This window comes from Xiphophorus hellerii, chromosome 15, assembly GCF_003331165.1.
Source record: "Xiphophorus hellerii strain 12219 chromosome 15, Xiphophorus_hellerii-4.1, whole genome shotgun sequence".
NCBI classification, from domain to species: Eukaryota; Metazoa; Chordata; class Actinopteri; order Cyprinodontiformes; family Poeciliidae; genus Xiphophorus; species Xiphophorus hellerii.
Window position 1 is genome coordinate 23529232 of NC_045686.1, and position 13658 is coordinate 23542889.

Below are 13658 nucleotides of genomic sequence, written 5' to 3' on the forward strand. Positions count from 1 at the left end.
AGATAATGTGCAGCTGCTTCCACCAGAGCTCTCATTCCAATGTGATGAATCCATACCGCTTCTGTACAGAAGAGGGGACAAAAATTTCCCCAAAATGCAACATACGTAGCCTCTCTCCAGTAGGCGGGGTTTGTTGATCTTGAATTAGACGCTGACATCTCCTCTGATTGGCTGATAGATGATGTGTGCTGGTGTCATGGTGCAATTATGAATTGCTAATGTAACCTTTTACATCTGCCGCTTTAATGACTTGTCACGTGAACAAGCTTATTCACATATAATTTTAATCTCTTATTTAATGGAAACACTGCAATTACGAGATTGTTTATTTTTATTTATTTATTTATTTTAAACAGTAGTTTGGTATTGACAAGGATTTTTACACATCTGTAATGGAAATGGAGGTAATGAAAATTGAATTTGTCAGTTTGGCTCCACCCCGCTTTGTCTGCTGTAAATGCAGCTGAGGAATTCAGGACCAAATCAGTAGGAACAGCCAGCAGCGTTAATAGTAGTGGATTGTCTGAAAGTTTGGCACCAAACTCTCACTTCCTGCTCTGCTCCAGTGGGTTTATGTGGTTTTAACCCAATATCTGTGTGTATGTACAGTATAAATGTGTTGCTGAAGTGGACATGTAGTCGACCAAGGTCCTGTATAATCTTCAGGTTAGATCATTTTGAAATGCTGCACGTTGTTGACATCACTCCTCAGATATCCTGCCTGTGTTTGCATGGCTCACACACACACACGGCCAGAAAGGCATTTTTCAGCTTTGAGTCAGTGGCATTTCTAATTTTATTTGGGGGGAACTTGGATCTGCCTTGACTTTAATGAGCAATCCATTTTTCTTCCTTGCTGGCTTCCAGTCCTCTCTCAATCTACCTTACATTACCCCTACCTACCTCTCCTCCCTCGCTCTCTCAGCTCCATTTTTGCTCCATTTTTAGCCCAGATCACTGACAGGCAGACAGTGGATCAGTTGCTGAGGTCATCTGCTGATTCAGAAGCCAGCATCAACAGGATGGAGGGAGCAAGAGAAGGATGTGTAAATCCTGGTGAGAATGGGATGAAAGACGGTTAGTGTAAGAAAAACTGGGTCGCATTCATTTTCTAAAGTTTCATAAAATGATGATTAACTATTGATCCTCTTGGAGGCATGGATTTTTATCTCAGAAAGACTGATGAAAAAACTGCCAAGATTATTAAAGTCAATGCACTGAGATAGAAATGGTTTTTTTTAAGGATTTGTAGTTTCATTATTTAATCATAACTTTTTTGCTGGCGCTTAAGCCCACCTGGGTTAACAGCATCAGAACACAGAATATGCCATTTAGGTTTTACCTCTGACTCTACATGCCATCTGCTGGACGTTATAATAGGTTGACATTTTATTTTATTCTGGAGTAATCTCATAACATTGGAACCTCAAAACATTGTCCTGAGCCGTATGCAACGAAATTTCGTTCTGTATACACCCTGTGCATGCAAAATGATAATAAAGTCAGTCTAAGTCATTTTTGGCTTTTCTTCCATGTATCTAGTAAAAGGCTGGCAGGAGAACCTTATTGGATGATTTTTTTTAACCAAAAATTATCAAATAAAATTGAAAGAAATATTATGGTTTTAATTTAAAACAAGAAATCAACAATTATTTCTGTTGCTTCTGATTTTGCTACATAGACTGAGGAACACCAAACTTTACTTCTCCTCTGTCTGCTCAGTTAGCGCAGGCTAGCTCACTAGCTAATATTAGCTTTCATTGTTATACACTGAGAGCCGAACTAATATAATGCACAATAAGCATGTTTATTTAAATGCTTCTAATCACAGGACATTTACTCCATGTTTTGCAGTAATTTAAGTTTTCTTTAAAACAGCCTGTGGTTGTAATTGATAATGACTTTGACTTTATCTTCTACTCACAATTGAAGTATTTGATTCTTGAGTTCATTTAAAAAAAAAAAAAAAACATAAATCTTGAGATGAATAATATGTGCTTATAATGCATTGATTTGAGTAAAGTAACTGGCTAACACTTAACCATGTTTCGTAAAACAATAATTGCTATACACAGCAGTATTCTATCTATCTTAATCAATAATATTATAACCACAGCAATGCAATAACTGCCATTTTTACATTTAAAAGCAATTAAAGGATGTTATACATTTTTGTTTCAGATATTTTCATTAATACAGTGATAGAGCGGGTTTTTATTACATCAGCCCATGTATTTAATGGGCTGATGCCCAAGTATGATGTCATTGATACTTGGCTATAAAAGTTGCTGCAGGTTCATTTAGTCTCTTAGCATTGACCTTATCTTATTATCTTAATAATTCTTGCCTGATTGGTACATTTTTATGCTAGTGTGTAAACCTCAAACAGACATCGGTGATGTCTGTTTGCATCGCTGATGTATTATAGAGGTCAATGTCAGGTGTCCCTTAATAATGTTTGTTTTCTTACCCATCCTTTGAGAAACTAATGCCTAATAAACAGCGCAAGAATTTTAAGGTATTGGCGTATTTCTATTAGAAATTACAAAAATAAATTTGCCCATTTGCTTATGGTTAGTGGAAATGCAGCTAATAACCATTCCCAGGTTTTCTCCCTGCCTCTACTTTGCAGAAGTCTAGAATTGCTCAGTAAAAATGAGACTGTTTGGGATCTAGCTGAGGTCTAGGTTTGTAGGATGTCATAATTTGTGCAATCTCTTCGAAATATGTGAGAAGCAAAATGAGCCAAAGCAAAAGAAGTCCTCTGCTGTCTCCTCTCCTCCTGCTTAGGTCAGGATAATCAGCTAACCACTGTGTGATTTGTCACATTCCTCCATGACCGCTCTGCCTCATTCCATTGCTTTGGCTTCTCTCGTGTGAGTTTGTTTTCTGAAAATACAAGAATATGGGATTTTCCACAGGGTCATCTGACAAGAGGATATGTACTGCTCCTTTTTCTTTCACGCTGCTCTGTCCTCCACCCCCGCATGCATCCGCTTTCCTCTCACTTTCTCATGTAATCCCTGTTTTAGTGGGAACACAGACAGACGAAGAAGCAGGCCCCACTTCCTCATAGGGAGGGTTGAAACATTAATGAAGACGAGAATGCATGGATGAGCGGACTCTCTGACGGGGTGAGAGCGTTGATAAACCGCCTGTTCAGTAAAGCAGGGTGCTACTCTCAGATTAAAAAGGCATGAGCTGGAAATAATAGGCTGCGGTATAGATAGCTTTGTGTTGCGTGGGAGAAGGACATGCTGGGAGGCGCTGAAGAAATGTGTTGCACTGAAAAGTGCTCATGGAAAAATGAAATATGCACAGGTAGATTTTACCCATCAGCTGCATTTTGAATCCCTAAAGAAGACAAAGGACTTCACAAACATGTTGGATGTTAAACCTTTTGGATCCATGTATGGTGATGAGCCTCAGAACCAATATGGTTATTTTAGTTTGTTTTATGCAGGCTCAGTATCTTTAGTTAGGAGGATACAACACATGGAACATGTTTGTGTTTTGATGCCGCGCGTTTGGGCTAAATTTTAATTAGAGTAGGTCCATATGGTCAATCTGGGCTGTTCTCCATTCAGATAACGATTTCTGGTACTTGGAGCCAGTCAGGCGAGCTGGTGAGTCCAGCTGGAGATTCAGCCAGTCCCTGAAGACTGCGCTCAGTTTTGATGTTGTGGGGAAATGAGGCAAAGCAAAAGATGCACTGATCAGAATTTTGTGGCCAATTTCTGATCTCTGCTGGGTTGTTTTTATAAAGCTCTAATCTGCCAATTCCAGTGTTGGGGGAGCTGGGTTACACGACACCGCTGTGGAACAAAATGGTTTGTATTGTGACCATTTCAAACTGAACGTTCTTTGAAAAACATTTATTCACTATTCACACTGTACAACTGAAATGACTACTCTGCTATAATGGCATAGTTTGACATAGTTTTATTTTTGTGGGTTTCTAAAAAGAGCTCTCTTATAAGGGAACTCAGGGGACCATTGATACTGAATTTCATAATAATGGGTATGTGTTAGATTAGTTTCAATCACTAGTATACAAGGAACATTAGAAATATTTAAATATTACATTTAAACAGTCATCTGTATTACAGTAAAGATGACTATTATTTCTATATTCAAAACTTGAGGGAGCTGCATCACAATAAAGAACATTGAGCATCTCCAGCTAAGATTACTTAAAGATCTTCTTTGGTCCATCCCTCTTCTTCTGAAAATATTTTAATATAATGATCTGAAAATGGAAACGGAAATGGGTCTCGATGGAAAAATTACCTGACATTAATCTTTGTCGTGCTGCTCAAAATGTGTCTGAAACATTACGCATGAAGGCCAAACTATATTTATTAACTAACTTATTGTCCTTCAAATGCAGCATACATTGATGTTGACATCTCGTAATTTATGTTACAGGCATGCTAACACAGCTAGCAAGACTCTAACATAAATATGGCAACAAAACAGAAACAAATGGCAACGAGATGGAACTAAATATTGGTTGTTACTATTGAACAAGTTTTATGTTTCGGACAATACCGGTATGTTGAAAAATTATTAATATTGGTCAACCCCGATGTCTGAGCCGCTGTGTCGTGCATCCCTAACAAAATCAATTGAATTTGGAACCAACTGTGATAATTGAGTCTTTATATATATAAATAAAAGGCTCTAAAGTGAATTAAAGGATTGTGTTTGATTTAATGACCAGCCATTATATTTTTTACCTGTCTGTTTTCAGCAGGATCTAAACTGTGTTAAGTGTCTTTGCCAGCCCTTTGATCTTTGTTGGAAATGCCTGCAGATGCTTTGCTGCCATGCAGCTCGCTTTCTTCCCTCTGACTGTAAGCTTCAGGCTTCAGGATGTCGGCAGCGCTTCCAAACAGTCATCTTTCATTCCGACTGCCTCAGACTCGTTAACTCTTTCCAAACGTGAAAAGTCAAGAAACGAGCAAGTTCATGCGGGTCTGTGTGCTTGTTGGGGATTCAGGCCATGTCGCCACCCACACTCCCTTAGCAACGGTTTCCCTGGTAACTCTTTATCAGGAGGCGAGCTCGACGCCAGCTGGATGCTGCAGGAGGCGTTTTTACAGCTTTGAATCCTGTAACGCTTCTCTGAGGCGGCGAGTCGAAGAAGGAAGAGAGCTCTGCTCTGGGTTCGGTCACGAGGAGACGGAACTGTGCAGACATTAGAGGAGGGCGAGATTTAACGTGGCCTCTTACTGCACTGTAAAAACTACAAATCTTACCAAGCATTTTTGATCTGGCTTCTAGTGCAAATACCTTAGTACATTTGAAATGAGACGAAAGAAACTTACAAGTAACTTTTCAGAAAGATATAGGAGCTTTTTTAAGTCAACAATTCTTTAATATTGATGAAAAAGTATTAGCTCCACTTAAAGCATGAGAAAATATCTTGCCATCAGTGAAATAATCTTCCAGTGTAACTAGTGCTTTTTATCTATATTATGGAATTATTGACTTAAAACAAGCTCCTATGATTTGCTGAAAAGTCACTAACAAATTTTGCTGCACGATAAATTGTGCCAAAAGTTACTGCGACAAACGATATTGTTTTAAGACCATTTTCAAGTAAAATAATGGAAGAACACATTCTCAAAGATCATGAATTAAATTCTACTTGATATTTAACTCTGGAAGATATTTTAACCCTCCAAAATAAAACAGAAACGACAAATAAAATGAATTATGACGTTTCTGTTAAGAAATTTGTCCTTTAAAAAAAGGGTTAGTTGAAAAAAACCCCCACCAAACTGAAGACTTTTCTTATCTAGTTTTTGGTGGAAAGACGGAGATGACAGAAAAACAACAAAATGGAAATTTTATACTAGAGCTTGTTTTAATTCATAATTCTATTAATCGGTTTATTGCGACAGTCCTCCTTCAGAGTTAATTTTTGTCCTATTTCAAGTGCACTAGAAACTAGACCAAAAATAGTTGGTAGGATTTGTACTTTTTGCAGTGTGGAAGTAGTACTACTATAAAGACTTGACTTTGGACATAAGGTGTTGAGAATACTAAAAGACTATATTGTCAAAGAATGTGAATGTCAGAGGACTGGTGTCACTGAGCAGGAATGTTGGTGATGGGAAGATGACATCAGCTGCTCTGTAAACTCCCTGGTGTCCTCCTGATGGTTTACAGCTCTCATTCCCTTTAGGGACTCTAATCTCTGTCACACACACCTGGCTTGCACATTTCATCCACAAACACACCCCTTCAATCCTTCTCCAAACAAGTTATTTTAAGTTTAGGTGCTCATTGTTTTGGAATGTCATTATCTCCTTCTAAAGGGAATGCTTTGTGTGTGTGTTGCATTCCTAAATTGCAATCCATCTGCTTGAGAGGGCAACTTGCTGCTTTTTTGAATCAAATCTGAACGTCGTTCGTGCCAGCAGGATTTCCGTTTCACAGCCCTGTTATCATTTTAGGTAAAACTTGTCCAACAGTCGAGAGTTCAGTCAGCCTCAGCTAAAAGAGATTCATCATCCCACCAACAACGGAGCAGTTTGATGGTGAAGGTGAACTCTGCTCTGGCCTCTAATTAGGAAACATCTAATTAGGATTGATTTGGGAAGTTCGCAGTTTTGACTGATGGCAGTCCTCTGGGGGAAAAAATTAAGCAACAAAAGACAAATGGCAGTCTCTCTATATTCGTCTGTATCTGTTCCAGCAGCAGATGACTGGAGTTATTTATATCTGTTGGGTTTGGTTAAAGACTTCACTCCAGAATGCTGATTTGGAACCTGCTCACAGCTGTGGATACCAGCAGCAGCAGGAAGCTTTTACTGAATATTAGTGCTTCAAAGGGGGCAATGAAATCCACTTTTTTTAGCTTTACAAATAAAGCTAAAAATACTGTTATTCCCTCATCAATAAACATTCCTGGAGTGTCGACTTGATTCTTCCTAACAAGTTTGAAAAATCCTTTAATCTCCATGGCAACCATTCATGTATACAAAACGCCTGGTTGCACTTAGCTCTGCTGTTGACTAAGCAGTTCCTGATTGGAGCTGCAGTTTCCAAGCTTCTGCCACACAGAGCAGCCATCCCCCACTCAGCTCCTTCAGACTAGTCGGCACCAATTAGCAAACACCTGGTGGAACTGAGCATCTGCTGAGCCCATTACAGGAGCTAGCTCTCAGAGCAACACCGGTAGAAACCTTGTTAAAGAGTTAATGGAGGAGCCATGTTGCGATGACTTCCTGAAGGCAGAGTTTCAGAAAGAGCAGGAGTTTCTTAGAGACAGAGGCCCAATTTCAAAGTGTTAAATTACAAGTCAGATTTATTTTGTCATATTTTATATATATATATATATATATATATATATATATATATATATATATATATATATATAGCATTTTTATAACAACCAAAGATAACATAGTTGATTGTACAGTATTATATGCCTGGAAAGTAATAATACTTCCCCTTTAAATAAGATAAATACTGGTAAAAAGAGAGAGATGAAATTTAATATCGAGCTCACATTTTTTGGCAATTGGCCAATACTACAAGAACAAATGAGAAAAGAGATATTTTCTCCCTGCGCAAACTTCTTGAAATCACAGCTGTCCCTTTTTGCTCTGCAGTGGTCACCACCAGGTCACATCTGGTCACCACACTGTTACCAACTTAGCGACCTTTCAGACAAAAAAAAAATCTATCGGACAGAATTGGAATCAACAGGTCAGGCTTTTTAAAGATCAGTGATCGGCCAGAAAACATCAGTCGGTGCAGCACTAATTGTCATTGACTGTTCTTTATATTCATAACATTGAACCAGATGTTTCAGCTGGTTGTCAGCCAGCTGAACATGTTAATATGTGGATGTTGCTTGGCGGTTGCATCAGCAGCAGTAATCTTCCATGTGTTAGATTCTGTGCATTCCTTGCATACACATTGTGTCTAAAGGCTTCATTTATGCGCAAGTGTGTTCTGCACTACAGCTGACCACAAACTTGCCATTTTGTGTGAATTATTAAACTCCACTTTGGGGAAACAATCCAAAGCAGTCATTTTGCAGTTAACTGTGCAGTGCGCGCCAGATGGTAACTATACTTAAACAGAAAATAGAGGGGAATAAAAAAAAAGTGGAACCCCTACTGATCTTGCTGATTAGACTAATTCTCTGCCGTCACATTGTGATCTAAATTTAACAGTGAAGATGCTCTGCTGCTGTTTCAGTGCTCAGAATCCCACAGGGACTAATTTGCTACCAGAGAGGATGTATTATTGTGCATGAGAAACCCCCACCCCCTCCCAGAGGAGACGGTGAGCCCCTCAGAGATGTGACACAGCTCCACTTCCATCAGCCAGGAATCCAGGTTAGCTCAGTGTTTCTGTAATTACATCAATGGATCTCCTCGGTACCGTGAGAACTGGGACAGTTCGGTGTGTGGGTGCGTGTGTGTGTGTGTGTGTACTCGAGTCAGTAGTTGAGAGCCAAGGTTTGTACCGATGTTTTCCTTTACCTCACTGATCCTCGGCTTTTCATCCATCAGCATCGTCTCTGATCGGGTGAATCCCATGAAACGCTCAGTAGAAAAAGGAATTACAAGAGACTGAAGGTGTGTCCCGCAAACATAGACAGTCTTCATCATCAAAGAAACTGAAAGCTATGCAGCCTTAATCCATCATAACGCCAGCAAATAAAGCAATTAGAGAGCTGCACAGATGAAATGTTTAACCTCCACTGGATCGTGGAAGTTGAACTAGATTTCACTGTAAAACACGTTGGCTGTGTTGGTTACAAAATGTGGAAGTCTTACAATAAACATTAAAGAATATTAAAGATTATTCTGCTACTACATTTATGAGGTATTGTACCAGACTAATGCATACAATTAAAAGCATAATTACTTCTTCCTCTTCTTCTGCTTTAATATGTGTCTTTTGAATCGGGCCAATCAGAGTCCTGATTCAAATTTGATTATATATTGAGAGAGCTGAAGAGTAGGGTGATGGTGATAAGGTCTTTCATTACTTGGAGGTCATCACCAAGGACAAATCATGCAAATACCAGTGAATATATCCAAAAGCTGCTCGCCAGAAATGGTTTCATTTCTGCAATGCCAATGAAGCTTTTCTTATTTTACTATTGAGAAGCAATAAATAAATTTCAGCATGACATTTTTAAATAAAATGCTAATAAATATTTTTTTTAAATTGATAATCCATTAATAATATTATATTATATTGAGGGATGCCAATCTAATTTCCAAATAGACACCAACTTCTTGGGGCAATGAAAATTTTAAATGTAAATCTGCCAGGTGTGTAAATGAATTTTGGGCTCAACTGTTTTTGCGTAATATTTTTGAACTAAAGTTCAGGGTTAGGTGTCTTTCTATGTCCCACACGTTTCCCCTCGTCTTTCTTCTTTGTTTTCACTCGTGTTGTTGGTAAGGAGTAAATAAAACTTGGTTTAGATAGAATTTAATATACATTTTTGGTTTAGATGCAAAGTAAGACATGTTTTGGAACAGAAGAATTCTGCGTTATGGAAAATGCACAAGTTACCACTGAAGAAAAAAGAGATGCAGAAGAACACTGAACACCAAGAAAATAAAAGAGATAATTATTGATTTAAATTTTTTTTTTTTGGAAGACACCATCTGATCATCTGTCCTTGGATATAAATGGAGAAAGCTTCACCGTTCAAGTTTCTGGGAACACACATCTCATATCACCCTACCTAATCACTAAAAACACACTGTTTAAGAACACACAGCAACAACTATACTTCCTGAGAGCTCTCCTGCTACTGCTTTGCTTTTTGAACAGCGTTCTTACTCATACTGACCTAACCTCATTCTGATCTGAGAAAGCCCTGAACAGAATCATCACACCTGCACATGGATTAATAAACAAACTACCAACGTCCCTGGAGACCTTTTTGACTCGCGCTGCCTCTAGAAGACATAAAACATTCCAAAGGACAGCCAGCACATCATTTGTTCAAACTGCTGCTTTCAGCCAGACGTTGCTGCTCTCACAAAGCAAAGACAAACTGGCTTTTATAAACCATTAACACACCCAAGCTATTGCTATGTTCAATGTGAATTCTAAATCCTGGCATAAATGTGTGCAAAAATGTGCCTGTTAATCCACGGCACCATTCTAAGTGCAATATGTTGACATCCGTCTTTGAGAGTAGAGTTGTGTATTTGGTTTTGCTTTAGTTTTTTTTAATTATTATTGTTATTATTATTATTGTTATTGTTATTATTATTTTAATATATTTTATAAGGGACAGAGCATATTAATCAACATGAGTACATTAAGACAACCATGTCAATATACCAGATTGGCCCACAAGGGCTAATTTTCATCTGCAGTCCTCTGGCAGACCGCTGAGTCACCAGTCAGGGCCAATCAAGCTAAAATTGGCCGATTCTTGTTGCAAGCCCTTTTTTGGTCCACATCTACACACAAAAAATCAGTTAGGGCAAATATTCATCAGCTTTTATTACAATTCACATGGTTTGTCAGTGGGTTTGAAGACAGAAAGTCCCAGCTGTGTATAGTGACTTCTAAGTCTCTAAGAATAAACCAATAGAGAGAATACGTGTGGTGAAAAGATCAGGGTGAATAATTAGAACATTGAGTGATCTTGTAAAAGGAAGGAACATGTTTTTAGAAAAGCATCTGTTTTCATTTTATGAACCTGACTGAAATGATTTCCACTTCAGCTGACAGATGCATCAAAGCCTGAAAGCAGCAGGGTCAGGTATGGGATGAGGACCTGTTTCCAGTTGTCTTCCCTCGTGGATGTGTGTGGAAAAGTAGCCGACTGGGGTACAAGTTGTAGTCAGACTCCCAGGAGTGTGGGAATCTCCTGCAGGGGAAAAAAATAAAGCAGTAACTTTTTTTTTTTTTTTCCAATTTCAGATCATCAGTTTTACCAAAGTACAGGGTCATGTTGATGCACTTTGTGTTGAGGCAGCACCAGTAACCTTTATTTGGAAACAAAGCCAAAAAAGCATTTCTCAGGAACCTGGTGACTGATATGACATCATCCCTATGAGGGAATATACATGTGGAAACATGTGTGTGCGGGGGTGGGCGAGTGCGTGTGCACGAAGATGTAAGCAGTAAGAGGGAGTGTTTGCATTAAGCAGCAGTTATGCTGATGATGGACTGTCAGCAGTGAGTCAGCATGGCGGGCCACCTGATTTGGTGTGTCTGTGTGTGAGTTGGCACTCAGATCCATTTCCCACCTTCTCTCTGCTTACTTGTGTGATTTATGAGTCATCAGTGTGAAGTTTACAGGGCAAAATTCCAACTCAATGAAGGATATGTGTTTGTGTGTGTGAACTTGACAGATTACAACTTCCCACAGAATGCATCTGTATTTTTATTTTTTTTTAAGGATCATTTTTATTGACCAAGATTGTTCACACAAACAATGATTTTGACCTTTGCATAATCTCACAGGGTAGTGACAATAGCTGCGCTTCCATTGACCATATATTAGTGCAAATTGGAATTCCAAAAATAAACACGCTTAATGGAAACGGCGCAATTTTGGAACCCATCACCTTTGTTGATAAAAGGTTTTGACGCTGGGTTGAGGTCGTTTTTCGGTCGTATGGAAATTGGCATACTTCTCAAAACTTCAGTGGCAACAAGTTTTCACATCACACCTCATGATCACCAGCTGGATGTAACCACTGGCGAAGTAGTATACTACTTCCTGTCATCTTCTATAGAAAGATGATGCTCTGGCATATTTTTTAATGACTAATCACTTGAACAATCTTATTCATATATTATTTGCGTTTCTTACTTAATGGAAACAGCACAATTCCAAAATTGTTTTTTTAGCACTAGCAGAATATTGACTAAGTTTTACACAAATTTGCAGTGGTAGCGCAGCTAATAAGTATGAATATATGAACTTAAGAGGAAATAAAATGAGTAAGTGTCTGTGTGGCAGCTGGTTTAAACAAATAGCCCTCTGTGCTCCCGACGTGAAGGTAAAAGTCTAAACAGTTTGTGTTCAGGGTGTGTGGGGTCTGCAGAAACATTAGCCATCATTTTCCTGACCTTAAACTTTTCAAATCCTGGAAGGAACAGATCTAATTGTTCGCTGCAGTCCGGTCCTTATCCAAACACCGTAGTGATGGATGAACTCAGGACAGACTGAATGATGGCAGAAGATAACCAGCAGCAAGGTTGGACTTCTTGAGTTGTAGCAGGAAGTTCAGTGTCTTCTGGGTCATCTTCTGAACAGTGTGTGTTTCTGGACCCGATATGGTCCTCACACACAGACGGGTTCCTTAAAGCTGGAAGTGATCCGCAGTAGACAGTGTTGCAGAGGATGACGAGTTCGAGTTGAACTTTGTTTGTACCTAAAGCTCCTGAACACATTGTTTTTAGCATGTGTTCATACACAGTATGTACACTTGTGTGCTATTGAAGCTAGTACAGAGTGCTTTCTTTTTTATAAAGTTACTTGAATTCAATTTTTCTTACAGACTTGTGCAGAGAACATGTCAGTATATTATACCCACAGACTGTCTCTTAGGCTCTTCTCCTGTTGCCCTCTGCTGACACCTAGTGACCAAACTTAGTTCAGCAACCGGGGAAAACCTGCAGGACAACTCAATCAATCTAAAACTGGCTTTGCTTCTTTCCTGAAGTACATGCTTGCAGATTAAAGCTGGCTCTTGTGATTTCATAACATGGTAGCTCAACCTAAGAGAAATGATTATGTACGACTTAACTCTAATTATATTTCATTACCATCCTAAAATAATGGCCCAAGTAATTTTTACTGAGTGATTTTTATTTATTTTTTTGTTTTTGCCTGAATCTTCTTTTGGCCTTAATGAGGTGGAGATTTTTTTGCTAGAATAACTTTTGGCTTAGGGCATTTTTTTAGGAAGGTGGCTATTTTGAAATAATAACGAAAACTGATTCACCTAATTTACTTCCTATTTCTGACACAGTTTTTTTTACCCTAGACTTCGTTTTTTCCGCAAAATTGGTGATATTTGGTAAAAACTTAAACCGCTGTTCTCTGTTCCTCCAGGCAGCTCCAGGAGCTGCAGCGACAGAAGGAGATGGAGCGGGAACGTCAGGAAAAGGAGCGCCAGGAACGAGAGCGCCAGGAAATGGAGCGCCTGGAGCGGGAGACGCTGGAGCGGCAGGAACTCGAGCGCCAGGAGAAGGAGGCGCAGGCGGAGAGGGAGCGGATGGAGCAAGAGCGCCAGGAGCAGCAGGAGCGCACAGAGCGTGAGATGATGGAGAGAGAAAAGGCAGAGCGAGAGCGGCTGGAGAAGGAGCAGCAGGAGCAGTTGGACAGAGAGCAGCAGGACTGGGAGAGAGGGAGACGCATCTCCAACGCCGGTGAGTGTTGACTACACACACACACACACACACACACACACACTCATGTCTGTCCACTCAGGAGAAAGTGTGAAGCCGAACATTAAAAGAAATACACTTTGATTGTTGATAATGCCTTATTACTAACTAACAAATAATTTACCACCTAGAACTGTAAGTCGTCTTGTTTATCAGGATCCTCTTGTTGTGATGACCTATTAGTATTTATATAAGACATTTCTCTATATATTATGCAAAACATACTATGTAGTTCAGCTCATTACATTGTA

The 13658-nt window shown here is 39.2% G+C and overlaps 1 protein-coding gene across 9 annotated transcripts in view; it reads left to right on the forward strand.

Annotated features, from left to right (window-relative positions):
* Positions 1-13658, forward strand: part of enah (ENAH actin regulator) — a 123054-nt gene that overhangs the window by 83651 nt on the left and 25745 nt on the right. For all 9 annotated transcript variants that reach the window (XM_032585114.1, XM_032585112.1, XM_032585110.1 and 6 more), the window contains one exon: positions 13073-13389. In XM_032585114.1, coding sequence (XP_032441005.1) covers positions 13073-13389 — 317 coding nt within the window. The remainder of the gene's footprint in view (positions 1-13072; positions 13390-13658) is intronic.